Source organism: Salvia hispanica, chromosome 3 (genome assembly GCF_023119035.1).
Source record: "Salvia hispanica cultivar TCC Black 2014 chromosome 3, UniMelb_Shisp_WGS_1.0, whole genome shotgun sequence".
NCBI classification, from domain to species: Eukaryota; Viridiplantae; Streptophyta; class Magnoliopsida; order Lamiales; family Lamiaceae; genus Salvia; species Salvia hispanica.
Window position 1 is genome coordinate 37,333,337 of NC_062967.1, and position 25,857 is coordinate 37,359,193.

The 25,857-nt window shown below is 40.3% G+C and overlaps 4 protein-coding genes across 8 annotated transcripts; all 4 read left to right on the top strand.

Moving 5' to 3' along the window:
* Window positions 1–477: 477 nt before the first annotated feature.
* On the top strand, window positions 478–10,467 carry LOC125210062. The gene is made up of 6 exons (XM_048109637.1): window positions 478–592; window positions 1,732–3,468; window positions 4,080–6,188; window positions 7,175–7,420; window positions 7,496–9,554; window positions 10,452–10,467. The coding sequence occupies exons 3-6, from the start codon at window positions 4,094–4,096 to the stop codon at window positions 10,465–10,467; spliced, it is 4,416 nt and encodes a 1,471-aa protein (XP_047965594.1). The 5' UTR covers window positions 478–592; window positions 1,732–3,468; window positions 4,080–4,093.
* LOC125212082 (wall-associated receptor kinase-like 8) lies at window positions 9,547–13,569 on the top strand. Of its 5 annotated transcripts, none has more exons than XM_048112123.1 (3): window positions 9,547–9,892; window positions 10,452–10,706; window positions 11,222–13,569. In XM_048112123.1, exon 3 carries the CDS (start codon window positions 11,236–11,238, stop codon window positions 13,432–13,434), a length of 2,199 nt encoding a protein of 732 aa, XP_047968080.1. In that variant the 5' UTR covers window positions 9,547–9,892; window positions 10,452–10,706; window positions 11,222–11,235; the 3' UTR covers window positions 13,435–13,569. The 5 variants fall into 5 exon arrangements, with proteins under 5 accessions (XP_047968080.1, XP_047968083.1, XP_047968081.1 ...); XM_048112126.1 differs by lacking the exon at window positions 9,547–9,892 and having other exon boundaries at window positions 10,092–10,706; window positions 11,222–13,000; window positions 13,036–13,142; XM_048112124.1 differs by lacking the exon at window positions 9,547–9,892 and adding an exon at window positions 10,103–10,356.
* A 41-nt stretch (window positions 13,570–13,610) lies between these two features.
* On the top strand, window positions 13,611–15,586 carry LOC125210063 (wall-associated receptor kinase-like 8). The gene is made up of 2 exons (XM_048109638.1): window positions 13,611–14,367; window positions 14,454–15,586. Exons 1-2 carry the CDS (start codon window positions 13,611–13,613, stop codon window positions 15,584–15,586), a joined length of 1,890 nt encoding a protein of 629 aa, XP_047965595.1.
* A 2,287-nt stretch (window positions 15,587–17,873) lies between these two features.
* LOC125210066 (wall-associated receptor kinase-like 8) lies at window positions 17,874–20,506 on the top strand. Its single transcript, XM_048109647.1, has 2 exons — window positions 17,874–18,070; window positions 18,511–20,506. Exons 1-2 carry the CDS (start codon window positions 17,874–17,876, stop codon window positions 20,366–20,368), a joined length of 2,055 nt encoding a protein of 684 aa, XP_047965604.1. The 3' UTR covers window positions 20,369–20,506.
* The last annotated feature ends 5,351 nt before the right edge of the window (window positions 20,507–25,857 follow it).

The following is a 25,857-nucleotide window of genomic DNA, read 5'->3' on the forward strand; positions in this document are numbered from 1 at the left end:
AACATCACTTAAATGTAGGTTTTAAAATAAAATAAAAACTGAGGTTAATAATAATACTTTTGAAATTTCAGTCTGTAACAAAGTTTATCGAAAACTAGTGCAAACATCGACTTCATGTTTTTTTAATCCAAATTTACAAATACCAGAGAATTGCAAAGTTAGTTTTAGTATTTTGCAAATTATATACTCCATTTAATATATAGTCTTTAGACTTTAAAAATTTTGCATGTCACTGAATTTTTTGATATAATATCGAAAAAATACTTTTATACTCTATTTCTTTATCCTTTTTGTATTTTTTGTCTCTAGTATTGAATTTAGATTAATGAGTCAACATGACTTCACATTACTCGTTCTTTCACTATCATCCCTTCTTTCCTCTTCAATTCTATCCTGATTTGAGCCACTTGAATCGCATTCAATAATGATAGCATAGCTGGCGCACTTGAAAATTCAAAATAACTACTGCTACTACTAGTCAATAATTCTTTCATTACTTAAACCATCTGCTTTGAATATATACATTCACAAAAATTCATCATTCCTCCTATAAGAAGTGAGTCCAATTGTAACAAAAAACTGCAGCTAAAAGGTATGTTTGTTTTCTACATAATCATCTAATTATAGTAAAATTATTATTGAAATGTTGAGCATGAATGGGCTTAGGATTGGAGCTTGATTGTTGCCTATTTACATAGTTGTTTCTCCTTGCATTTTGTACTAGTATTCAACAATCATACAGTGAAAATCTCTGAGCTCAATCACCATTATTCCTCTCAGAAGACTTGACATTTGACTTTGAAGAAAACATGTATTTACGGGGAACTAAGCGGGTCAAATTACATAGACTAAGGGTCCGTTTGGTACACAAAATTGGAATTGGAATTGAAAATCTATGGAATTGAATTCGAATTGAATTAGAATTTAATTCCAAATCCTATGTATCGCAAAATGAAATAATTGATATGGAATTGAATTTAAAAATTTGAATGTGTGCAGTGTGTGTGAGAATGTGTGCAGTGTTTGTGAATGTGTGCTTGCAGTGTGTGTAAGAATGTGTGCAGTGTGTGTTGTATGTGTGTGTGAGAATGTGAGTGGTGTGTGTGTGAATGTGTGCAGTGTGTGTGTAAGAATGTGTGTTGTGTGTGTGTGAATGTGTGTGTGTTTGTGTGTGCTGTGTGTCTGTGTAATTTAATAAATATTTGGAATCCCACTACTTTTGATATGGAATTCAAATTGTGGAATTGGTGGAGGATTTGGAATTGAATTAGGATTTGAAATTGTAATTCAATTCCAAATCCAAGAATTTTTATGATACTTGATTTGGAATTGAAGGCTCCAACTCCAAGTCTATACCTCCAATTCCATGTACCAAACGGAACCTAAGGGCACATTGCATATTATTGATGGGAACTAAATTTATATGCTTCCTTTTCAGAACATAAGGTTGATGGATGGATTTTGAATATCTACATCCACATAAAATCTGTTGAATTGGGGAGCCTGAATGGGCTTAGGATCAGGGCTTGGTTGTTGTCTATTTAGATAGTTGTTTCTCATTGTGTTTTGTATTCGAAAATCATACAGTGAAAATTTCTGCCTTGGCATCGCCTATGCGCGTAGTTTTGTAGAGACGAACTCAGTGTTCTTTTTTGTGTTTTGTGATGTGCATAATTTCCGAATAATAAGGATAACTAGAGTTGAAACTGGACTTTTATTGAAACTCTGCAGGCTAAGGGCAAAGAATGAGGTTTCCCTTCATTACACTCTGTCTTTTCCTGGCTAAGCCTCACCATAACTGCCATATCTTTGTCGAAGCCTGGCTGCCCCGAAAAGTGTGGGAGTGTAACCATCCCATATCCTTTTGGGGTTGGTTCCAATTGCAGTGCAAAATGCGTTACTGATTCTCTTGACTGCGAAGAATCCAACAAAGAATCCCCCTATGCAATTATCTGCCAAAATTCATCCACTCCATTCTTGAGCATCACAATATGGAAGTGGTGAAGATTTCGCTGTACGGAACATTGATTGTAAAGCTTCCCGTGTCGCCTATGAATTGCTCGGATACGCAGACAACTGTTCCTATTTCACTTCGTGGCAGCCCTTTTACAATCTCAGCACACTACAATTAATTTGTTGTGTTAGGCTGCAAGAATTCAGTCCGGCTGCGTTCTGATACGATGCAGACAGTTGGAGGATGCACTGCTATCTGTGATGCGAATTCCACGGACACGAGCTGCAGTGGCATTAACTGCTGCCAGACGACAATGCCAGAACGACCACAAGAGTTTCAGTATAGTTATCGAAGCATTGAAGCAAGTAATAAAAGTAGATATTGTGGCTATGCTTTTCCTGCTGACAAGAAATGGATACCGAGTGCTTACACGTTGCATAGTGGCCTAAATCAAGATCCGTTGAATCCATACGACGCGGGGTTCAGATTTGCACAACTGGTGATTGATTGGGAGCGCGTTGGCTTTGAAGACTTCCACGACAATACTATTTGCAAAGTGTTTCCTCAAGGTCGCAGTGATGAGTACATTGATGATTACTATACACCGCGTTATGATGCTACCGGAATAAACTATGTATCATCGACTAGGTACTGCTATTGTCGTGATGGTTATGAAGGGAATCCATATCTAGGCCGTGATGGATGTGTTGATGTGGATGAATGCAGCAACTCAACATTGAATGTATGTGGTGGTAATGGGGACTTGCATCAATACTATAGGAGGCTTCACTTGTCGGAAAAGATCTGTCGTCAAAATAGTGATCATCAGTGTTGGCAGCGTGGTTGGAGGGCTGGCTTTGTTACTCGGGGCGTTTTTTGCCACCAGAGCTATATGGAAAAGAATGAAGGATAAACACAAAGGAAGTGATTCTGGCCAACAATGAAGGAAGTTGCAGTCGAGTTGGAAGGCATACGATTGCTCAATTAGGAAACTTTCGACAAGACGAAGGCAAAGAACTTAATATTGTTGAAGTTGATGAGTCTGGTGTTATTGATGTTTTCTTGAATTCAAACAAAATTTTCGGTTCAAATTATTGTTTTATCGTTCACTTTGTCAATGTCATTTGTATGTTTCTATGTCCAATTGATCACCTCAAAGTCGTCTTCTCTCTCTTTACAAAGTCTTCATTCATATCAAAATGTAGGGACCCCGTGTACACATTTTTCCTTCTGTAATTAAGAGCGTTGATTTCAAATATTTATGAGGCCTTTTAAAGAGTTCATTGGTCTATTTCTACACTGTATAAGAGTATACCTAAGTTGAATTTCCTTCTTTATCTCTGAGTTTCATGTATGGAAATCCAATTTAAATTCCAGTCCAGCTAAACATGCATGATGCTTAAAAACGATCATTTCTTATCCCACATCGACTTCTACAGATGGAAGCTTGTATACATGTTATCAAGCAGTGGTGCAACGTTCTTAAGCCCAACTCGGTGCCTTGGTAGAAGAAGGTATGCAAACAATTGATGATGCTTTATTTTCAAAACTAATTGCAATTATATACTCTTATTTGTGTTGTTTCCTTTCCTTATTCTAACTTAGTAATTTGATCTTTGTGTTTTATGTTTAAAGTAGAATGAATAACCCATTCAAAATTAGTTATTTTTTGTGTTAGAATGAACCTGAATGGGCTTATTAGGTTAGTGCTTTAGTTGCAACCTTTTCCGGAGATACACCGTTTGGTATAACTGTTGAACTTAAATTAGGATCAATTTGAATGGAAAGCTTGTAAAGGTGATAGCCATGGATTATACAACAAAGGAATGGTATTACTAGATCTAAAAAGGTCTACACTCATTCACACAGTAGCCATAAACGCGTGTTCCTAGCTGAGCATTTCCTTTCCTTCTTCAATTTGTGATCGCAACAGCTTTGTTGTTGTCTATTTACATAGTCTTTAATTTGTAGAGAAGAACTCGTGTTCTTTATTGTTTTCGTGATGTGTGTTATTTCCCGACAATAACTGCAGTTGAAACATGTTCTAGATCCTAGTTGAGATATGGACTTTGCTAGAAACTCGAGTTTTGGTTGAACACCAATGATTTTCATTGGAACTCTGCAGGTTAAAAACAAAGAATGAGGTTTCCCTTTATTACTCTCACTGTTTTTTCCTGGCTATGCCTCACCGTAGCTGGTGGATCTTTGTCGAAGCCTGGTTGCCCGGAAAAGTGTGGGAATGTAACCATTCCATATCCATTTGGGGTTGGCTCCAAATGCAGTGCAAAATGTGTTACTGATTCTTCCGAATGCAAAGAATCCGCCTACACAATTATCTGCCAAAATTCATCCACTCCATTCTTGAGCATCATCAAAATGGAAGTGGTGAAGATTTCTCTGTACGGAACGTTAATTGTAAAGCTGCCAGTGTCTCCTATGAATTGCTCAGATACGCAGACAACGGTCCCTGTGCCAATTTCACTTGATGGCAGCCCCTTTACAATCTCAGCACACTACAATTCATTTATTGTGATGGGCTGCAAGAGTTCAGTCTGGCTACGTTCTGAGACGATGGAGACAGTTGGAGGATGTACGGCTATCTGTGATGGGAATTCCACGGACACAAGCTGCAGTGGTGTTAACTGCTGCCAAACGATAATACCAGAACGACCACAAGAGCTGCAGTATACATATCGAAGCATTGAAGCAAGTAATAAGAGCGGATTTTGTGGCTACGCTTTTCCTGCTGACAAGAAATGGATACAGAGTGCTTACACAATGCATAGTGGCCTAAGCCAAGATCCGTTGAATCCATATGATGCGGGGTTCGGATTTGCACAACTGGTGATTGATTGGGAGCACATTGGCTCTGAAGACTTCCATGATAATACTATTTGCAAAGTGCTTCCTAGCTATCGTAGTGATGAATATTATGATGATTACTATACGCCGCGCTATGATCCTACTGGAAACAACTATGTATCATCGACTAGGTACTGCTCTTGTCGTGATGGGTTTGAAGGGAATCCATATCTAGGCCGTGAAGGATGTGTTGATGTTAATGAGTGTAGCAACTCAACATTTAACATATGCGGTAGTGATGGGACTTGCCTCAATACTAACGGAGGCTACATTTGTCGAAAAAGATCTGCTGTCAAAATAGTGATTATCTGTGTTGGCAGTGCCGCTGGAGGGCTGGTTTTGTTACTCGGGGCGTTTTTTGCCACGAAAACTATTAGAAAAAGAATAAAGGATAAACATAAACTCAAGTGTTTAGCCTTATTGTTGGAACAGCAGCTGTCTTCCGTTGATAACGGCCTTGAGAAAACTAGGTTGTTCAGTTCAAAAGAGCTATCGAGAGCTACTGATTACTATAATGAGAATCGGATACTTGGTCGTGGAGGGCAAGGCACTGTCTACAAAGGAATGCTGACGGACGGAAGGATTGTAGCAGTCAAGAAGTCAAAGAAGGTGGAAGAAGGCGATCTTGAAGCCTTCATCAACGAGGTTGTCATTCTCTCACAAATCAATCATAGGAATGTGGTTAAATTGTTGGGATGTTGTATTGAGACTAAAGTTCCTCTCCTCGTCTACGAGTTCATCCAAAACGGTACCCTTTACCAACACATCCATGATCCTAATGACGAATTACCATTATCATGGGAGTTGAGAGTGAGGATTGCAAGAGAAATAGCCGGAGCACTTGCTTACATGCACTCTTATGTATCTGCACCCATCTATCACCGCGATATCAAGTCAACGAACATACTTTTGGATGAAAAATGCAGCGCCAAAGTCACAGATTTTGGGATATCAAGATCAGTAGCTGTTGATCAAACTCACCTCACCACCCGTGTGCAAGGAACCTTTGGCTATTTGGATCCCGAGTATTTCCAGTCGAGCCAGTTCACAGAAAAGAGCGACGTCTATAGCTTTGGCGTGGTTGTGGTTGAGCTTTTAACTGGAGAGAAAGCAGTGTCAGCAATCAGAGCCGAGGAGGGGAGGGGTTTGGCTGCACACTTCTTGCATTCCATGGAGGAGAATCAGTTGTTTGATATTCTTGATGCAAGGGTGATCAGAGAGGGCAGTAGGGAGGAGATTCTTGCTATTGCCGAACTTTCTCGAAGATGTTTGCATCCGAATGGTAAGAGAAGGCCGGCGATGAAGGAAGTTGCAGTCGAGTTGGAAGGCATACGCATGCGCCAAGAAGAAAACATTCAAGACGAAGGCAAAGGTGATGTTGATGAGTTTGATGACTTCTCCTCCATCAATCGGTATTTAGAAGCAGATGCAGCAAATCTATTACTTGATAAGCCATTAAGAATATTCAGTCTCTAGGAATATATACACATAAGATAAGACTAGTGCATTAGTGTTTTTGTAACTATTCATACCAGAGTATCTCTAAATTCAAACCTAAATATTTGATTCAAAGTATAGTTTTTATTAATGACTAAAGTCCAAAACTGGTCCCATACATTTTTCTAAAAAAACTTTTTAGTGCTACATATTAAGTGTAGCTTTTGGTCCTACATAATATGTTTTGGTCCATATTTAACGATTCCTTCAAAAATTAACGGTCATCCAAGTTTTGACATGGTTAAGGAGTTAAATATGGACCAAAACATACCAGAAGTTAACACACTTAATGTGTAGGACCAAATAGGTCTTTTGTGCAAATGCTCGGGACCTGTTTCGGGAGTACTATATATTATCAGCTCTCGGAGAGATGGCGACGGAAACCAAACCCCATTTATGAAGTCTTGTTCAAATTGTATTTCTTCTAGTGTGTCCCTACCTGATTTATATATATGTGTTAGAAAATTAGACAGCCAACGTTGTAGGAAGACTTTAGAAGATAGCATGTTATTTACTAGGAAACAGCACATCTGTTCTTTAAAACTTCTGCATTCATTTCTCATCATCCAATTTAGAAAGCTAAGCTGATCAAATCATATACACCACACGATTCAATTGCTAAGCTCTTGAAACCATTTGATTCAGTGAAGGTACGTTGCATATTTATTGATTTTTGATATAGCTAGACACATGTAAACATTATCAAATGCTATATAAATTCAAGATTCTTGACTATCATTACATGTAGCATGTTATGTCGAATGTTTTGATTGTGTTAGCACTGTTAAATATTTTTATGTTATGAACTCTTGAAGATTATATCAATTGTTTAGACTGACATTTTGTGCAAACTGTTGGCAGGAAGAATGAAGTCATCCATATTAGTCCATATGTTATCCCTGCTAAGCTATAGCATAACTCTGAGTCTGGCAATATCGTTGTCGATGCCTGGTTGTCAAGAAAAGTGTGGAAGTGTCATGATTCCCTTTCCATTTGGGATCGGTTCCAAGTGTAGTGCAAATTCCTCATTCACTGTTATCTGCCGGAATTCCACAACACCAATCTTGAGCAGCATGAACATGGAAGTAGTCAAGATTTTCATCAGAGGTACAGTCGTAGTAAAGCAGCTGGTGCCTTCACCTATGAACTGTTCTGCTAATCTGATTAAAGGTCGTCTCCCAGTATCCCTCAAAGGAAGTCCGTTTACAATCTCAGCACAGTACAACACGTTGGCTGTGTCAGGCTGCAAGAATTCGATCTGGTTGCAAACTAATAAGACGACTGTTATAGGAGGATGTACATCCATGTGTGCTGCCAACTCCACAGAAACTAGCTGCAACGGCATCAACTGCTGCCAAACAAAACTTCCACCACGACTCAAGGAGCTCGAGTACAAATACAAAACAACTGAAGCTAGCAACAATGACAGCTCTTGTGGATATGTTCTCCCAGTTGAGAAGACATGGTTAACAAATGATTACAAAAGGTTCAAAACAATCGATCGAGGATTGGGATTTTCTCCTCTAGTACTTGAGTGGGAATTTGGTGAACTGAAAGGTTATAGTGACACTGTTTGCACTTATTCTGATGATTATTGCCTCTCACATCCTGACGATTTTGGCCGCAGATATGCAGAAAATAGTACTCTCGCTTGTGCCCGCATACATCTTGACAATGGATGTAGCATATATCCTTCTCGTCACTACTGCAAATCAGCATCTAATGCTTATCTATTTTCACATAATAGTGATTATGAGAAAATCTTTTCTGTGTATTACGATGGATCTGATTATGTATCGTCAACCAAATACTGCTCTTGCCCTGAGGGGTATGAAGGTAACTCATATCTACCAGGGAAATGCATTGATGTAGACGAATGCAACAACTCAACATCGAACATATGTGGTGGTAGTGGGACTTGCATCAATACTATAGGAGGCTTCACTTGCCGAAAAAGATCTGCTGACAAGGTAGTAGTTATCAGTGTTGTCAGCGGGGTTGGAGGGCTGGTTTTGTTACTTGGGGGGTTGTTTGCCACCAGAAGGATGAGAAAAAGAATAAAGGATAAATACAAAATCAAGTGCTTAGCCTTATTGTTGGAACAGCAGTTGTCTTCCATTGATAATGGCCATGAGAAAACTAGGTTGTTCAGTTCAAAAGAGCTATCAAGAGCTACTGATTACTATAACGAGAATCGGATACTTGGCCGTGGAGCACAAGGCACTGTCTACAAAGGAATGCTAACTAATGGAAGGATTGTAGCAGTCAAGAAGTCGAAGAAGGTGGAAGAAGGCGATCTTGAAGCCTTCATCAACGAGGTTGTCATTCTCTCACAAATCAATCATAGGAACGTGGTTAAATTGCTGGGGTGTTGCCTTGAGACTGAAGATCCTATCCTCGTCTACGAGTTCATCCAAAACGGCACACTCTACCAACACATCCATGATCCTAATGAGGAATTCCCATTATCATGGGAGTTGAGAGTGAGGATTGCAAGAGAAATAGCTGGAGCACTTGCTTACTTGCACTCTTCTTCGTCAGCACCTATCTATCACCGCGATGTCAAGTCATCGAACATACTTTTGGATGACAAATACCGTGCCAAAGTCTCAGATTTTGGGATATCAAGATCAGTAGCTGTTGATCAAACTCACCTGACCACGCGTGTGCAAGGAACCTTTGGCTATTTGGATCCCGAGTATTTCCAGTCGAGTCAGTTCACAGAAAAGAGCGACGTCTATAGCTTTGGCGTGGTTGTGGTTGAGCTTTTAACCGGAGAGAAAGCAGTGTCCGCAATCAGAGCTGCAGAGGGGAGAGGTTTGGCTGCTCACTTCTTGCATTCCATGGAGGAAAATCAGTTGTGCGATATTCTCGATGCAAGGGTGATCAAAGAGGGCAAAAGGGAAGAGATTTTGGCTATAGCCGAACTTTCTCGAAGATGTCTGCATCCGAATGGTAAGAGAAGGCCAACAATGAAGGAAGTTGCAGTTGAGTTGGAAAGCTTTCTTATGCTCGAAGAAGGAAACTTTGAAGAAGACGAAGGCGAAGAAGGCAATGCTGTTGAAGTTGATGAGCATGATATCTTCTCCTCCATCTCAGGAAGAGGAAGCAGTGGTTTTGATACCATCACTCAATATTTAGAAGAAGATGAAGAAAACTCATTGCTTGATAAGTCATTAAGAACGATGGACAGAATGGCCGTTCAAGTCTTTAATCGAGCATGTGGCGTGCAGAAACATAGGTTATTTTTGCAGAATTATTTTCAATGGACTTCAAAGTCGTGTTTCTCTCTCTTTTTCCAATTCAAAGCATTAGTTCGAATTGTTTATCACCAATTATTTGTTAGTCGAATCTAAACAATCATATGAAATCAGCTATTCTGCAGTATTAGCTGGAGCTCCATTATAATAATGATAGAATAGCTGTCATGAAACCAAAATAACTAGTCAATCATGCTCTGATTAATTAAATCAAACCATATGCTTTTGAATATCTACATTCCACACCAAATCTCTGAGCTAAATCATCATTCATCATATCAGAAATGAGTCCACTTGTAACCAAAACTGCAAGCAAAAGGTATGCTCTTCATGTTTGTTTTCCACAGAATCATCTAATTACTGCAATTATTGTTGAAATGTTGAAGTGTTTAAAAACTAGTTGTTTCCTTTTATAATATTGTATTCAATAATCATATAGTGAAAATCTCTGGCCCGGCATTGCCTCCGCAAGTGGAGATGGCGACTGAAACCAAACTCCATTAATTTTGGATTCATATATAGACTATAGTGATGAAAAATTAGACAGCCAAAGTAGACTTGAAAAAGTTGACAGTTGACTTTAAAGATGGCCAGCCAATGTTATTGTTTTCTACTGGGAAAGAATACATTTGCATTATGAGTCTTGCATAGTAACACTTTTGCCTCATCCACATATGCAACACGATTCGATTACTTCGCTCTTGAAACATTCTGATTCAGTAAAGGGTTAATGTATGTTATAGATGGGAGCTGAATTTATATGCTTAATTTTCAGAGCATTAGGTTGATGGATTGATTTTGAATATCTACATCTGCATAAAATCTACTGATCAAAAGCTTTTTATACTTATCCTTAACTTCTTTATCCTTTTTTGTAGGTATTTTTTTCCCTAGTATCCAATTTAGATGAAATGAGTCAACATGACTTCACATTACTCGTTCTCTCTATCAATCGTCAATTCTTTGAGCTACTTAAGTCCATGTCATTCAATAATGACAGAATAGCTGGCGCACTTGAAAATCAAAATAACTAGTCAGTCATTCTTTGATTTGTTGAATATCTACATTCACAAAAATTCAACATTCCTCCTATCAGAAGTGAGTCCAATTGTAACAAAAACTGCAACTGAAAGGTATGTTTGTTTTCTACAGAATCATCTAACTATAGTTCAATTATTGTTGAAATGTTAAGCATGAATAGTTGTTTCTCCTTGTTGCCTATTTAAATAGTTGTTTCTCCTTGTATTTCAACAATCATATAGTGAAAATCTGTGAGCCCAATCACCATTATTCCTCTCAGAAGACTTGGAAGAAAACATGTATTTACTGGGAACTGTTTGGTCAAATTACATAGACTAAGGGTACATTGCATATTATTGATGGGAACTAAATTTATATGCTTCCTTTTCAGAACTCATTGATGGACGGATTTTGAATATCTACATCCACATAAAATCTGTTGAATTTAGGGCTTGGTTGTGTTTTTTATTCGAAAAACATGTAGTGAAAATTTCTGCCTTGACATCGCCTCCACGCGTAGTTTTGTAGAGAGACGAACTCGTGTTCTTTATTGTGTTTTATGATGTGCGTAATTTCCCAAAATATGAATAACTGTAGTTGAAACTGGACTTTTATTGAAACTCTGCAGGCTAAAGGCAAAGAATGAGGTTTCCCTTTATTACACTCTCTGTCTTTTCCTGGCTAAGCCTCACCATAACAGCCATATCTTTGTCGAAGCCTGGTTGCCCCGAAAAGTGTGGGAATGTAACCATCCCCTATCCTTTTGGGGTTGGTTCCAAATGCAGTGCAAAATGCCTTACTGATTCTGTCGACTGCGAAAAATCCCACAAAGAATCCCCCTATGCAATTATCTGCCAAAATTCATCCACTCCATTCTTGAGCATCATCAATATGGAAGTGGTGAAGATTTCACTGTATGGAACGTTGATTGTAAAGCTGCCCGTGTCACCTATGAATTGCTTAAATATGCAGACAACTGTCCCTGTGCCTATTTCACTTCGTGGCAGCCCTTTTACAATCCCAGCACACTACAATTCATTTGTTGTATTAGGCTGCAAGAATTCAGTCTGGCTGCGTTCTGATACGATGCAGACAGTTGGAGGATGCACAGCTATCTGTGATGCGAATTCCACGGACACGAGCTGCAGTGGCGTTAACTGCTGCCAGACGACATTGCCAGAACGACCGCAAGAGTTTCAGTATACTTATCGAAGCATTGAAGCAAGTAACAGAAGTAGATATTGTGGTTATGCTTTTCCTGCTGACAAGAAATGGATACCGAGTGCTTACACGTTGCATAGTGGCCTAAACCAAGATCTGTTGAATCCATATGACGCGGGGTTCAGATTTGCACAACTGGTGATTGACTGGGAGCGCGTTGGCTTTGAAGACTTCCATGACAATACTATTTGCAAAGTGCTGCCTCAAGGTCGCAGTGATCAATACATTGATGATTACTATACACCACGTTATGATACTACTGGAAACAACTATGTATCATCGACTAGGTACTGCTCTTGCCGTGACGGTTTTGAAGGGAACCCGTATCTAGGCCGTGAAGGATGTGTTGATATAAATGAATGCAGCAACTCAACATTGAACATGTGTGGTGGTAATGGGACTTGCATCAATACAATCGGAGGCTTCACTTGTCGGAAAAGACCTACTGCCAAAATAGTGATTATCAGTGTTGGTAGCGCAGCTGGAGGGCTTGTTTTGTTACTCGGGGCTATTTTTGCCACTAGAACTATGAGGAAAAGAATGAAGGATAAACACAAACTCAAGTGTTTAGCCTTATTGTTGGAACAGCAGTTGTCGTCTGTGGATAATGGCCTTGAGAAAACTAGGTTGTTCAGTTCGAAAGACCTATCGAGAGCTACTGATTTTTATAACGAGAATCGGATACTTGGCCGTGGAGGTCAAGGCACTGTCTACAAAGGAATGCTGACTAGTGGAAGGATAGTAGCAGTCAAGAAGTCGAAGAAGATGGAAGAAGTAGATCTTGAAGCCTTCATCAACGAGGTTGTCATTCTCTCGCAGATCAATCACAGGAATGTTGTTAAATTGTTGGGATGTTGTATTGAAACTGAAGTACCTCTCCTCGTGTACGAGTTCATCCATAATGGCACTCTCCACCAACACATCCATGATCCGAATGAGGAATTCCCATTATCATGGGAGTTGAGAGTGAGGATTGCAAGAGAAATAGCTGGAGCACTTGCTTACTTGCATTCTTCTTCGTCTGCACCTATCTATCACCGTGATATCAAGTCATCGAACATACTTTTGGATGACAAATACCGCGCCAAAGTCTCGGATTTTGGGATATCAAGATCAATTTCTGTTGATCAAACTCACCTGACCACACGTGTGCAAGGAACCTTTGGCTATTTGGATCCCGAGTATTTCCAATCGAGTCAGTTCACAGAAAAGAGCGACGTCTATAGCTTTGGCGTGGTTGTGGTTGAGCTTTTAACCGGAGAGAAAGCAGTGTCAGCAATCAGAGCTGCAGAGGGGAGGGGTTTGGCTGCACACTTCTTGCATTCCATGGAGGAAAATCAGCTGTTTAATATTCTCGATGCAAGGGTGATCAAAGAGGGCACAAAGGAAGAGATTCTTGCTATAGCCGAACTTTCTCGAAGATGTCTGCATCCTAACGGTAAGAGAAGGCCAACGATGAAGGAAGTTGCAGTCGAGTTGGAAGGCATACGTTTGCTTGAAGAAGGAAACTTTCAACAAGACGAAGGCAAAGAATGCAATATTGTTGAAGTTGATGAGTCTGGTGAATTCTCCTTCACCTCAGAAAGCAGAGGTGGTGATACAATCATTCAGCAGTTATAAGCAGATGAAGAAAACTCATCTCTTGGAATATAACTATATACATGACTGCTGCATTACTACCATTTCTGTAACAGGTCAGGATAAAAAAGTGTTACTGAAGTTTTCTTGAATTCAAACAAAATTTCCGATTCAAATTATTTTTGAATTCCACAACACCAGTCTTGAGTAGCATCAGCATGGAAGTACTTGATATTTCCATCGGAGGTATAGTCATAGTAAAGCAGCTGGTGTCGTCACCTATGAATTGCTCTACGAATCTGAGTACAGGCCATCTCTTGACATCCCTCAGAGGAAGTCCGTTTACAATCTCAGCACGATACAACACGTTGGCTGTGTCAGGCTGCAAGAATTCGGTCTGGTTGCAAGCTAATGAGACGACTATTACAGGAGGATGTACGTCCATGTGTGCTGCTAACTCCACAGAAACTAGCTGCAACGGCGTTAACTGCTGCCAAACAACACTTCCACCACGACTCAAGGAGCTCGAGTACAAGTACAGAACAACTGAAGCTATCAGTAATGATAGCTCTTGTGGATTTGTTCTTCCTGTTGAGAAGATATGGTTAGCAAATCATTACAAAAGCTTCAAAGCATTAGCTCGAGGAATCGGATTTGCTCCTTTGGTACTTGAGTGGGAATTTGGTGAACTGAAAGGTTATACTAACCGAATTTGCACATATTATGATGATCATTGCCTCTCACATCCTGATGAGTTCGGCCGCAGACATACAAAAAATGCTTCTTCCTATTGTAGGAACAAACATTATAATGATCTTTGTAGCATATATCCTTCTCTTTTTGGCTGCCAATCATACTCTGATCGTTCTACGTATATATTTGATTCATATTATGAGGAATTATCGTCAATTTACTATGATGGAGCTGGTTATGCATCTTCAACCAAATACTGCCTTTGCCCTGATGGGTATGAAGGTAACCCATATCTACCAGAGGAATGCATTGATGTAAATGAATCAGCGTTGGCAGTAGCCTCGGTGCTCTGATTCTACTCCTTGTAGCGTGGAGATCGACCAAAGCCATCAGAAAAAGAATCAAGGCGAACCGGAGACACAAGTTTTTCAAGCGAAACGGGGGGCTGTTGCTGGAACAACAGCTTTCAGCAACTGATAATGGCCTTGACAAGAACAAATTGTATAGTTCTAAAGAGTTGACACTGGCCACTGATCATTACAATGAGAACCGCATACTTGGCCGTGGTGGGCAAGGCACTGTCTACAAAGGAATGTTGAAGGATGGTAAGATTGTGGCAGTCAAGAAATCGCAGAAGTTAGAGGAAGGTGATCTTGAAGTCTTCATAAATGAAGTGGTTATTCTGTCACAAGTCAACCACAGGAATGTGGTTAAGCTACTAGGATGTTGCCTGGAGACTGAAGTTCCTCTTCTCGTCTACGAGTTCATCCCAAATGGAACCCTTTTCCAACAAATTCATGAGCCAAGTGAGGAATTCCCATTGACATGGGAAATGAGACTGAGAATTGCAAGAGAAGTAGCGGGTGCACTCGCTTACTTGCACTCTTCAGCATCTTCGCCTATCTATCACCGCGATATCAAGTCAACAAACATATTGTTGGATGATAAATACCGTGCTAAGGTCTCGGATTTTGGGACGTCGAGGTCAGTGGCTCTTGATCAGACCCACTGCACCACCCGAGTTCTAGGTACCTTTGGCTACTTGGATCCAGAGTACTTCCAGTCAAACCAATTCACAGATAAGAGCGACGTCTACAGCTTTGGTGTGGTTATGGTTGAGCTTCTGACCGGTGAGAGAGCAATATCATCCATCCGAACTGAAGCAGGGAGGAGTTTAGCCACACATTTCTTACACTCGATGGAGGAAAACATGTTATTTGAAATACTTGATGCAAGGGTCCTCAGAGAAGGCAAGAGGGATGAAATCGTGGCTGTAGCTCAACTTGCTAGAAGATGTCTGCATTTGAATGGGAAGAGAAGACCAACAATGAAGGAAGTTTCAGTGGAGTTGGAAGCTATCAAAAAGGTGGAAGAATGCTCATATGTCGAAGATAGAGATGGTGGCAGCAGAGAGTTTCATTCTCTTTCTATAGAGCCTGCTGATTCTATCAGCTTCACTTCCATCTCCCTGTTTTCGCCAGAATCTGAGTATAGACTTTAAATCACATACACCCTGAAATGGTAAAATGGGACATTAGTTCATGGATGGAAGAATCTTATGCTCATTTTCATCCTAACAAGTATGGCTCATCATTTACTTATATATAGAAGGTGGTGTGTTTGTGTTGAAAGTAGTGTGATCCACTAGATTTAAGCTACCTTTTGAAGACACATAATAAAGATGCGTCACTTTAAAAACAATATACTTGGATTGATGCAAGATCAGTTATTCGATATCGTTGATGCAACAGTGCTAGGAGATGCTGAAAGGGAAGAAATTGAGGCTATATAGGCAAGGTTGCTAGGAAATTTCTGCATTTGAATGGAAAGAGCAGGCCAACAATGAAGGAAGTTGCATGTGACTTGGAAGCAATTCGAGCAGACAAACGAAGAACAGAGTTTTCAAAACATCAAATCCGGAGTAGAGCAATAACATCTGCAATCGGATGTGCTACTATCACGAGGAGGGCTGCATCTGCCGCTGCCGTTGCACCCTCATCAAGTTGCGATAGTGCATCTGAGGCTTTATTCGACGCCCCCGTCTTGTACTCAATGCTGAACTTAAACCTCATGAGCTACAAACACACAATTGTTGCTCAAATGCTTGGTTCACTTGCTGCAGCAAATCCTTCAAACTCTTTTTTGATCACTCCTAATCACAAACTCGCCTCACAGAAAATACTGCCTCCATTTCTGCACTTCCTATAAAATGGCGTACAATTCCTTATGATAGCTAGGTAAAAGCACTCCGGCCACAAGGGCATAATTTTTTACTGGAAAAAGTGAAAGGGTACCTGTCTTGAAGAAGGACTGCCCTGATTCCAAAGTCAAATGCGTCAGTTTCCACATAGAATGTACGCGTGAAGTCCGGAAGTCTCAAAATTGGGGCCTTTTTCGTGGCCTTCTTCAGATTTGTCAAAACTGACGTCTGCTGTCGGAGACCATTGGAAGGCATCCTTTCAATGGGGGCTGCAATTTGTGCATAATGCGCTATAAAACGTCTGTAAAATACCTTGTCAAAGCAGAAATCCCGAAGTTGTTTGAGTGTCGATGTTATCGGCTAAGCCACCTGATACGAGCCTCTTTTACTATATTATTTTGTTTAGATCCTCTTCTATTATACTCCTCTGTTCACAAAAAACATAGCACATTTACTATTTTTGGCCGTCCAAAAAAAATAGAGCACATTCATTTATGAAAAATTTTCAACAAATAATAACCCTACATATCATTGCACTAACACTACTTCCCATTTACTTTTCTCCTTTTCTCTTACTTTTTTTTCTTCTCTCTTACTTTACCAATTCTACATTAAAACTTTTGTCATTCACCAATTGCTCTATTTTTTTTGGACGGAGGGAGCATTATTTTGTTTCGATATTATAGGGATTTAGCATATCTTTCCAGGTTTGTGTTAAAATGACAACGCCTCTTAAAGTGACACTGTGACACCACACCACGTATCTAGCAATATTATAAACTTTACACAGCAATAGTATAAACGTTAGACAATCTAGATTGTTGTCTAGCGTATTGGATATTGCTGGCCAAGAAAAATTGTTGTATAGTGTATTGGATATTGCTGCCCGAAAAAATTTACCCTTGAGCATTTTTTATGATTGCCACATGGCAGCTGATTATTCGTCTACGTGTATAAATGATTGGCTAGGAATGGTGGTATGGTGTTACTTTAAGAGGTGTTGTCATTTTAACGCACCCCTATCTTTCCATATTGTATCCACATATATTATAAATATGTGTGGAGTCTCTCTTAGGAATGAATTAATAAATTCATTATCGTTTGCCCACTTGTGGAGTATCAAGAATCCCTTCGCTGCCGACGAGATTCATTCTCGCGCCCAGCTCTATCTCCGAAGATCACCGCCGACCCAAGACTTGGGCACCGGATTAATCAACAGATCTGAACTCCTAACGCTGCCAACGGAGACTCCTCCGCGCCAGCCCTATTGTTTGTCCGCCGACCCTTAAACGAGGGCACCGGAATTGTGGTGTTACAATTGTGAATTTGGACTGAAATCTCACGTTAGGAGTAGGAGGCTCTTAACAACTGGTGCTTTCATCCCGTACTCTTCCTCCGCATCACCACCAACACCACCTACCAAACTAAAATCCACAATATTCAGTCCATTCTTCGACCCCATCACCATAGCTAGCCTTTTTTCATCTGCAACGTGGAAGGATATTAACATCATTTTTTTTCCATTATCAGCTCCACTGTCTTCTCATCATAGCCAACTTCCTTCATCATGTCACGGAACAACATCGGAATGGGGCGCTACGAACAATGGATCGATCAATTGGATGCCGTCACCTCAAGGTTGGAATCACGTTGGGAGGAACTTGATCGACGTGTGACAAGATTGCAGGCGTCAAAAGCAGCGTATGGACAGCTGCGCACTTCGATTCTGGAGAGTTCGCCCTCCTCTGCTGCCGGAGCCACCGCCACAGCAGTTGCACCCTATTGGTAGCCGCAATTCGTGGGGTTTCCAGCCCTTTGAACGGTCGCCTTATGGCTATGCACCATCGCCAATTTATGGTCCCGAACCCTACCTGCAGTTACACAGCCCATATGGGTATAATCAGTCGAAGCGCCAAGACTGTGCGTGGAGCTACCGCCAGATCGCCCGAGAATTCCACGGTCCTATTTTAGTCGGAATTCTTATGTGCAGCGGCGATGTTCCACCATGGAACACTACTCATGGCTCGACCAGCAGCCCTCAACCGGCTGGCCACCACCACCACCGCGTCGGTGTCCGCCGTATCATGTCTATTCAGCAGCACCGCCTTCTGCTACAGCCGTCCCAAGCTCAATGAGAAAAGATGAAGCTTTTCTTTCGGGATCGATATCATATGGTAGGGATGAAAGTGAAGATCTATATTGGGAGATGATGTCATTGCTGCTAGCTCCACAGAAACTAGCTGCAACGGCGTTAACTGTTGCCAAACAACACTTCCACCACGACTCAAGGAGCTCGAGTACAAGTACAGAACAACTGAAGCTATCAGTGATCATAGCTCTTGTGGATTTGTTCTTCCTGTTGAGAAGATATGGTTAACAAATCATTACAAAAGTTTCAAAGCATTAAACCGAGGATTGGGATTCGCTCGTCTGGTACTTGAGTGGGAATTTGGTGAACTGAAAGGTTATACTAACAGTACTTGCATATATGCTAATGATTATTGCCTCTCATATCCTGATAATTTTGGCCGCAGATATGCACAAAATAGTTTTCCCGGTTGTTCAGAAAAACATTTTAACGATCATTGTAGCAGATATCCTTTCGATTATTACTGCCGATCATCATCGGTTAGTTCTCGATATTCATTTGATTTATTTTATGAGGGGTCAAATTCATTTTATTATGATACGGCCGGTTATGCATCTTCAACCAAATATTGCTCTTGTCCGAGAGGGTTTGAAGGTAACCCGTATCTACCAGAGAAATGCATTGATGTAGACGAATGTGCAAATGCAACAGATCACTGTGGACCATTGTCTTGCACCAATGTAATAGGGGATTATATATGTATTGATGAAAATTTTAAATATAAAGCCCGTCAGAAAACAATATTAATCAGCGTTGGCAGTAGCCTCGGTGCTCTGATTCTACTCCTTGTAGCGTGGAGATCGACCAAAGCCATCAGAAAAAGAATCAAGGCGAACCGGAGACACAAGTTTTTCAAGCGAAACGGGGGGCTGTTGCTGGAACAACAGCTTTCAGCAACTGATAATGGCCTTGACAAGAACAAATTGTATAGTTCTAAAGAGTTGACACTGGCCACTGATCATTACAATGAGAACCGCATACTTGGCCGTGGTGGGCAAGGCACTGTCTACAAAGGAATGTTGAAGGATGGTAAGATTGTGGCAGTCAAGAAATCGCAGAAGTTAGAGGAAGGTGATCTTGAAGTCTTCATAAATGAAGTGGTTATTCTGTCACAAGTCAACCACAGGAATGTGGTTAAGCTACTAGGATGTTGCCTGGAGACTGAAGTTCCTCTTCTCGTCTACGAGTTCATCCCAAATGGAACCCTTTTCCAACAAATTCATGAGCCAAGTGAGGAATTCCCATTGACATGGGAAATGAGACTGAGAATTGCAAGAGAAGTAGCGGGTGCACTCGCTTACTTGCACTCTTCAGCGTATTCGCCTATCTATCACCGCGATATCAAGTCAACAAACATATTGTTGGATGACAAATATCGCGCTAAGGTCTCAGATTTTGGGACATCAAGGTCAGTAGCTCTTGATCAGACTCACTGCACCACCCGAGTTCTAGGCACCTTCGGCTACTTGGATCCAGAGTACTTCCAGTCAAACCAATTCACAGAGAAGAGCGATGTCTACAGCTTTGGTGTGGTTATGGTTGAGCTTCTGACCGGTGAGAGAGCAATATCATCCATCCGAACTGAAGCAGGGAGGAGTTTAGCCACACATTTCTTACACTCGATGGAGGAAAACGTGTTATTTGAAATACTTGATGCAAGGGTCCTCAGAGAAGGCAAGAGGGATGAAATCGTGGCTGTAGCTCAACTTGCTAGAAGATGTCTGCATTTGAATGGGAAGAGAAGACCAACAATGAAGGAAGTTTCAGCGGAGTTGGAAGCTATCAAAAAGGTGGAAGAATGCTCGTATGTCGAAGATAGAGATGGTGGCAGCAGAGAGTTTCATTCTCTTTCTATAGAGCCTGCTGATTCTATCAGCTTCACTTCCATCGCCCCGTTTCCGCCAGAAGCTGAGTATCCATTGCTTGGTGAGTGAATAGATGGACTACTTTCTTTAACTGCTTTGCTTGCAATAAGTTTCTTTTAACATCATATTCTGTTGTCATTCAAGAGTTTGTATTGATCTTAGATTGTTGCTAAACATTATGTAATGTATTCAGTATGTGTGCTACATGCTTTGATTATTTGTTGATGTCATGTGTAGATAATAAGTAGTTTATCCCACAAGTGCATTGCTACTTTGCTAGGGTGGCCTGATACAGAAATACATTGCTTCAAATACCACAAAATATTCACATTAAGTGAGAAATAATTATAACAACTTTTGGGATTCATATGATAAAATCTGTACATGTTACCATGTAAGCAACAGTGTGCTATTTCCATACAAGATTTTCGCACGTGTGACAGTTTGGATCCCGAGTATTTCCAGTCAAGTTAGTTCACAGAAAAGAGTGACGTCTCATCGTCTATAGCTTTTGCGAGAGGGAGCGTTGTTTCATTCCATGGAGAAATAACATGTGTTTGATATTATCAATGCAAGCGTCTATCGCTAGAAGATGAAGGCAAAGGCAAACAATTAACGAAAAATGAAACTGTGAAGATGAAGACAGAGCACCAAGTTGTTGAGGTTGATGACTTCTCCTCCATCTCAACATACCACACTCAATAATTTTTAATCACTAAACAATTTTTTACTTAGTTGTTCTGCAAATGCATTCTTAGCTACTAAACAAAATTATTTCCCACTTAGTTGATGGATGTAGCTATCCAGATTGAATAAGCCAGGTATGTTAAATAATATGCACTTGATGTTTTTAGAAACACGCTTTTTGCTCATTTATAGTTAACTAAAACATGTATATATGCTTCATTTGCAATTATTAGTGTATTTCTGTAGCTATATGTGTATATATTCTTTCTTCTAGTGCATGTCTGTACAGGATACTTTGTCTCTTTTTCTCTTATTTCGTTCGGTTAATTCATCATAATACATCAAAATTCCTTTATGCTGCACTAAATTTGTATGCTTCCCGTTGCCAACCGGAACTCGAATCAGAAAAACAAGAACAATTGAATGTAAGCAAGAAAAGAAAACAAACTCTATTGAGATTGATGATTCTATCGGAGAGATTGATGGAAGGCATACATTTGCTCAAAGAATGAAACTTTCAACAAGACTAAGGCAACGAACGCAATATTGTTGAAGTTGACGAGTCTGATGAATTATCCTTCACCTCAGGAAGCAGAGGTGGTGATACAATCACTCAGCAGTTATAAGCAGATGAAGAAAACTCATCTCTATGAATATAACCATTCCTGTAACATGTCAGAATGAAAATAGTGTTACAGATGTTTTCTTGAATTCAAACAAAATTTCTGATTCAAATTATTGTGTTAGTGTCCTATATTTAATACTACTATCATCCTGATTCCTGATCGCTACAGTTTGATCACTTATCATACTTTAGATCAATATCCACTGTTTATAGCAAGTGAAACTGACATTTTACTTCCTAAGATGTATAGATATTTTTCTTCTAGCGTTTTGTCCTAACTGGATTTATAGATACTTTTCTTTCTTATTTTCTGTGGTGAAAAATTAGACAGCCTTAAAGATGACTTAAACATGTTGATAGTAGACTTGTAAGACTTTTAAAGATAAGCCAGTTAAAGAACACAACTCCATTCATCACTCCATCATCCCATTTAGAAAACTAAGCTTATCAAATCATATATGCAACACTATTCAGTAAAGGTACGTCGCATATAATTGATGGGAACTAAATTTATACGCTTCCTTCTTGAGAATATGAGGTTCATGCATGGATTTTAGTTTAAGCTAGATTCTTGAATATAGTAATATTTTGCTTCATATTTTTTCTTACTGATTTTCATGCCCAATTCTATAAAGTAGCATGTTAAATATTTGTGTTTATGAACTCTTGAAGTTTATAGCAATTGTTAAGACTGGGATTTTGTTGTTGAAGGAAGAATGAAATCATTCATATTAGGCCATGTCATCATATTGTTGAGCTATATCATAACTTTGAGTCTGGAGATAACTCTGTCGATGCCTAATTGTCAAGAAAAGTGTGGAAATGTCACCATTCCCTTTCCATTTGGGATTGGTTCGCACTGTAGTGTGAATTCCTCGTTCACTGTTATTTGTCGGAATTCCACTACACCATTCTTGAGCAGCATCAACATGGAACTACTAAATATCTCTATCAGAGGTACAGTAGTAGTAAAGCAGCCGGTGTCGTCACCTATGAATTGCTCTACTGATCTGAGTCCCGGTCATCTCCTCGTATCCCTCAAAGGAAGTCCTTTTACAATCTCAGCAAGCTACAACACGTTGGCGGTATCAAGCTGCAATAATTCAATCTTGTTGCAAATTAATGAGACGACTATTAGAGGAGGATGTACATCCTTTTGTGCTGCCAACTCCGCGGAAACTAGCTGTGATGGGGTTAATGTTCGTGTTATTGAGAAAATTCTTCGTTCCTTGACGTCGAAATTTGAGCACGTCGTTGCTGCTATCGAAGAATCAAAAGATCTCAACACCATGTCCATCGACCAGTTGCAGAGCAGCTTGGAAGTCCACGAGCAACGCGTGAAGATAAAGACCACTCCGTCACTTGAGCATATGCTACAAACGAAGATGTCAATCGAAGAAGATAAGAAGTCTGAGCCTGGGACATCGCATGGTGGATAAAACCGAGGCCGAGCCCGAGGTCGAGGCTATCGTGGCCGAGGAGGACGCAGACAGAATTACCAGTATGAAGGAGGACGTGGACAGAATTACCATAAATCAAGGAGGACGAGGCCAGAATTATCAAAACGAGGGAGGACGTCAAAACTTCACTTATCGAGGCAGAGGTCGAAATTCTTTATGGACAACGAGGACGAGGAAGAGGACAATACAGAGGCGGTTATTCTCAAACCTACAATCAACCAGAGTTTGATAAATCAAATGTTGAGTGCTATATTTGTCACGAATTCGGGCATTACATTTATGAGTGTCCAATAGCCGGAAATACCAATCAACAAGTCAATTATGCCGAAAGTGGAGACGATGATGAGCAGGTAATTTCAACTTCTCTTTTTACTCATAAAGGGCTTGAAGGTGATCAGAGTAGCACGTGGTACTTGGATACTGGAGCGAGTAACCACATGTGCGGGAACAAGGAACTCTTCGTGGAACTAAAGGAGACATCCTATGGGGACGTGACCTTTGGAGATTCCTCAAAAGTTGCGGTGCAAGGAAAAGGTAATATCTTGATTAAGTTGAAGAATGGAAATCATGGTTTTATATATGACGTCTATTATGTGCCTGCCATGAAAAGCAATATTTTGAGTCTTGGTCAATTGCTGGAGAAAGGATTTGATGTTAGTATCAAGAATTCTTATCTTGCTATCAATGATGCTACTGGTAATTTGGTTGCCGGTGTGAAGATGTCTAAAAATAGATTATTTCCATTGAATATAAAACATGATGCGTTGAAGTGCATGAATGCCATTGTTAAAGATGAGTCATGGTTATGGCATCTGCGTCTTGGACATCTGAATTTTGGTGGTTTGAAGCTACTGTCTACAAAGAATATGGTGAAAGGTTTGCCGCATATTGATCATCCTGAAGAAGTTTGCGAAGGTTGCATACTTGGCAAACATCATAGGCCAAGCTTCTCTAAAGAAATGAGATGGAGAGCATCACACCCGTTGGAGATCGTTCATACGGACGTCTGCGGTCCTCTGAAGCCTATTTCTACCGGAGGTAATCAGTATTTTTTGACTTTCATTGATGATTATTCCATAAAGACTTGGGTATATTTCTTGAAAAGGAAATCTGAGGTGTTTGATATTTTCAAAGAGTTCAAAATTCTTGTTGAAAGACAGAGTGGGCACTATATTAAAGTTCTCAGATCCGACCAAGGTGGCGAGTTCACATCCGACCTGTTCGAAATGTTTTGCAAGGAGCATGGAATCATTCACCAGCTTACTCCTCCATATACTCCTCAACCGAATGGTGTTGCTAAAAGAAAGTATCGAACAATTCTTGATATGGCGAGAAGTATGATGAAAGGGAAAGACTTACCTCGAGAATTCTGGGCTGAAGCTGTCGCAACAGCAGTGTATCTCTTGAATCGATGTCCACCCAAAAGTGTTCGCAAAATGACGCCTGAAGAAGCATGGAGTTCGTTCAAGCCCGGTATTGCGCACTTGAGAGTTTTTGGCTGCATTGCTTATGCCAAAATTCCTAAAGCTCGAAGAATCAAGCTTGATGACAAAGGTGAGAAGTGTATCTTCGTGGGATATGGAGATCGAGTAATGGGTTACAAATTGTATAACCCACTCACGAAGAAGGTGATCATAAGTCGCGATGTGGTGTTTGAAGAAGATCAAACATGGAGCTGGGAGGATAAGAAAGCTGCAAGCTCGTCAGAAATTGTATCTGATCAGCAAGAAGAAGCACGTGAAGTAGTTAACAGCTGCCAAACAACACTCCCACCACGGTTCAAGGAGCTCGAGTACAAGTACAGAACAACTCAAGCTAGCAATAATGGTAGCTCTTGTGGATATGTCCAGCCAGTTGAGAAGACATGGTTAACAAATGATTACGAAAGGTTCAAAGCATTGGATCGAGGATCGGGATTCACTCCTCTGGTACTTGAGTGGGAAATTGGTGAGCTGAAAGGCTATACAGACAGAATTTGCACATATTCTGATGATTATTGCCTCACAACTCCTGATGATGTTGGCCGTAGATATGTGGCATCTGGTATTCACGCGTGTTGGCGCAGACGCAGACATCTTGATGATGAATGCACCGTATATCCTTCTCGTTCGTACTGCAAATCATCATTCGATAATTATCTGTTTACATATTATTACGAGGAACTGCATTCAGTTTATTATGACGGATATTTTAATGAGTATGATTATGCATCGTCAACCAAATACTGCTCTTGCCCTCGCGGGTATGAAGGTAACCCGTATCTACCAGAGCAATGCATTGATATAAACGAATGCGATAATGCAACACACAATCCCTGTGCATCATTATCTTGCAACAATGTAAGAGGGTATTTTGAATGTATTGATGAAAAGGCAATATATAACGCTCATCTGAGAACAACGTTCATCATCATTGGCAGTAGTCTTGGCGCTCTGATTCTATCCTCGTAGCCTGGTGGTCGACAAAGGCCATCAGAAAAAGAATCAAGGCCAACCGGAGAGACAAGTTTTACAAGCGAAATGGGGGGCTTCTGATGGAACAACAGCTATCTGCAACTGGTAATAGCCACACCAATAGGTTGTATACTTCCAAAGAGTTGACACTGGCTACTGATCACTTTAACGAAAACCGCGTACTTGGGCGTGGTGGCCAAGGCACGGTCTACAAAGGAATGTTGAAGGATGGCAAGATTGTGGCAGTAAAGAAATCGCAAAAGGTAGAGGAAGTTGACCTTCAAGTCTTCATCAATGAAGTGGTTATACTGTCACAAATCAACCACAGGAATG

Bases quoted from the DNA above. Each gene is read 5' to 3' on its own strand.
- LOC125210062 (XM_048109637.1), top strand. From the start codon at position 4,094: ATGAGGTTTCCCTTTATTACTCTCACTGTTTTTTCCTGGCTATGCCTC. The intron at 6,189-7,174 runs GTGATGTTGATG...AACTGTTGGCAG, and splicing joins CATTCAAGACGAAGGCAAAG to GAAGAATGAAGTCATCCATA. The intron at 7,421-7,495 runs GTACAGTCGTAG...GTCGTCTCCCAG, and splicing joins AGTCAAGATTTTCATCAGAG to TATCCCTCAAAGGAAGTCCG.
- LOC125210066 (XM_048109647.1), top strand. From the start codon at position 17,874: ATGGGGCGCTACGAACAATGGATCGATCAATTGGATGCCGTCACCTCA. The intron at 18,071-18,510 runs GTAGCCGCAATT...CATTGCTGCTAG, and splicing joins ACAGCAGTTGCACCCTATTG to CTCCACAGAAACTAGCTGCA.
- LOC125210063 (XM_048109638.1), top strand. From the start codon at position 13,611: ATGGAAGTACTTGATATTTCCATCGGAGGTATAGTCATAGTAAAGCAG. The intron at 14,368-14,453 runs GTAACCCATATC...TACTCCTTGTAG, and splicing joins TTGCCCTGATGGGTATGAAG to CGTGGAGATCGACCAAAGCC.
- LOC125212082 (XM_048112123.1), top strand. From the start codon at position 11,236: ATGAGGTTTCCCTTTATTACACTCTCTGTCTTTTCCTGGCTAAGCCTC.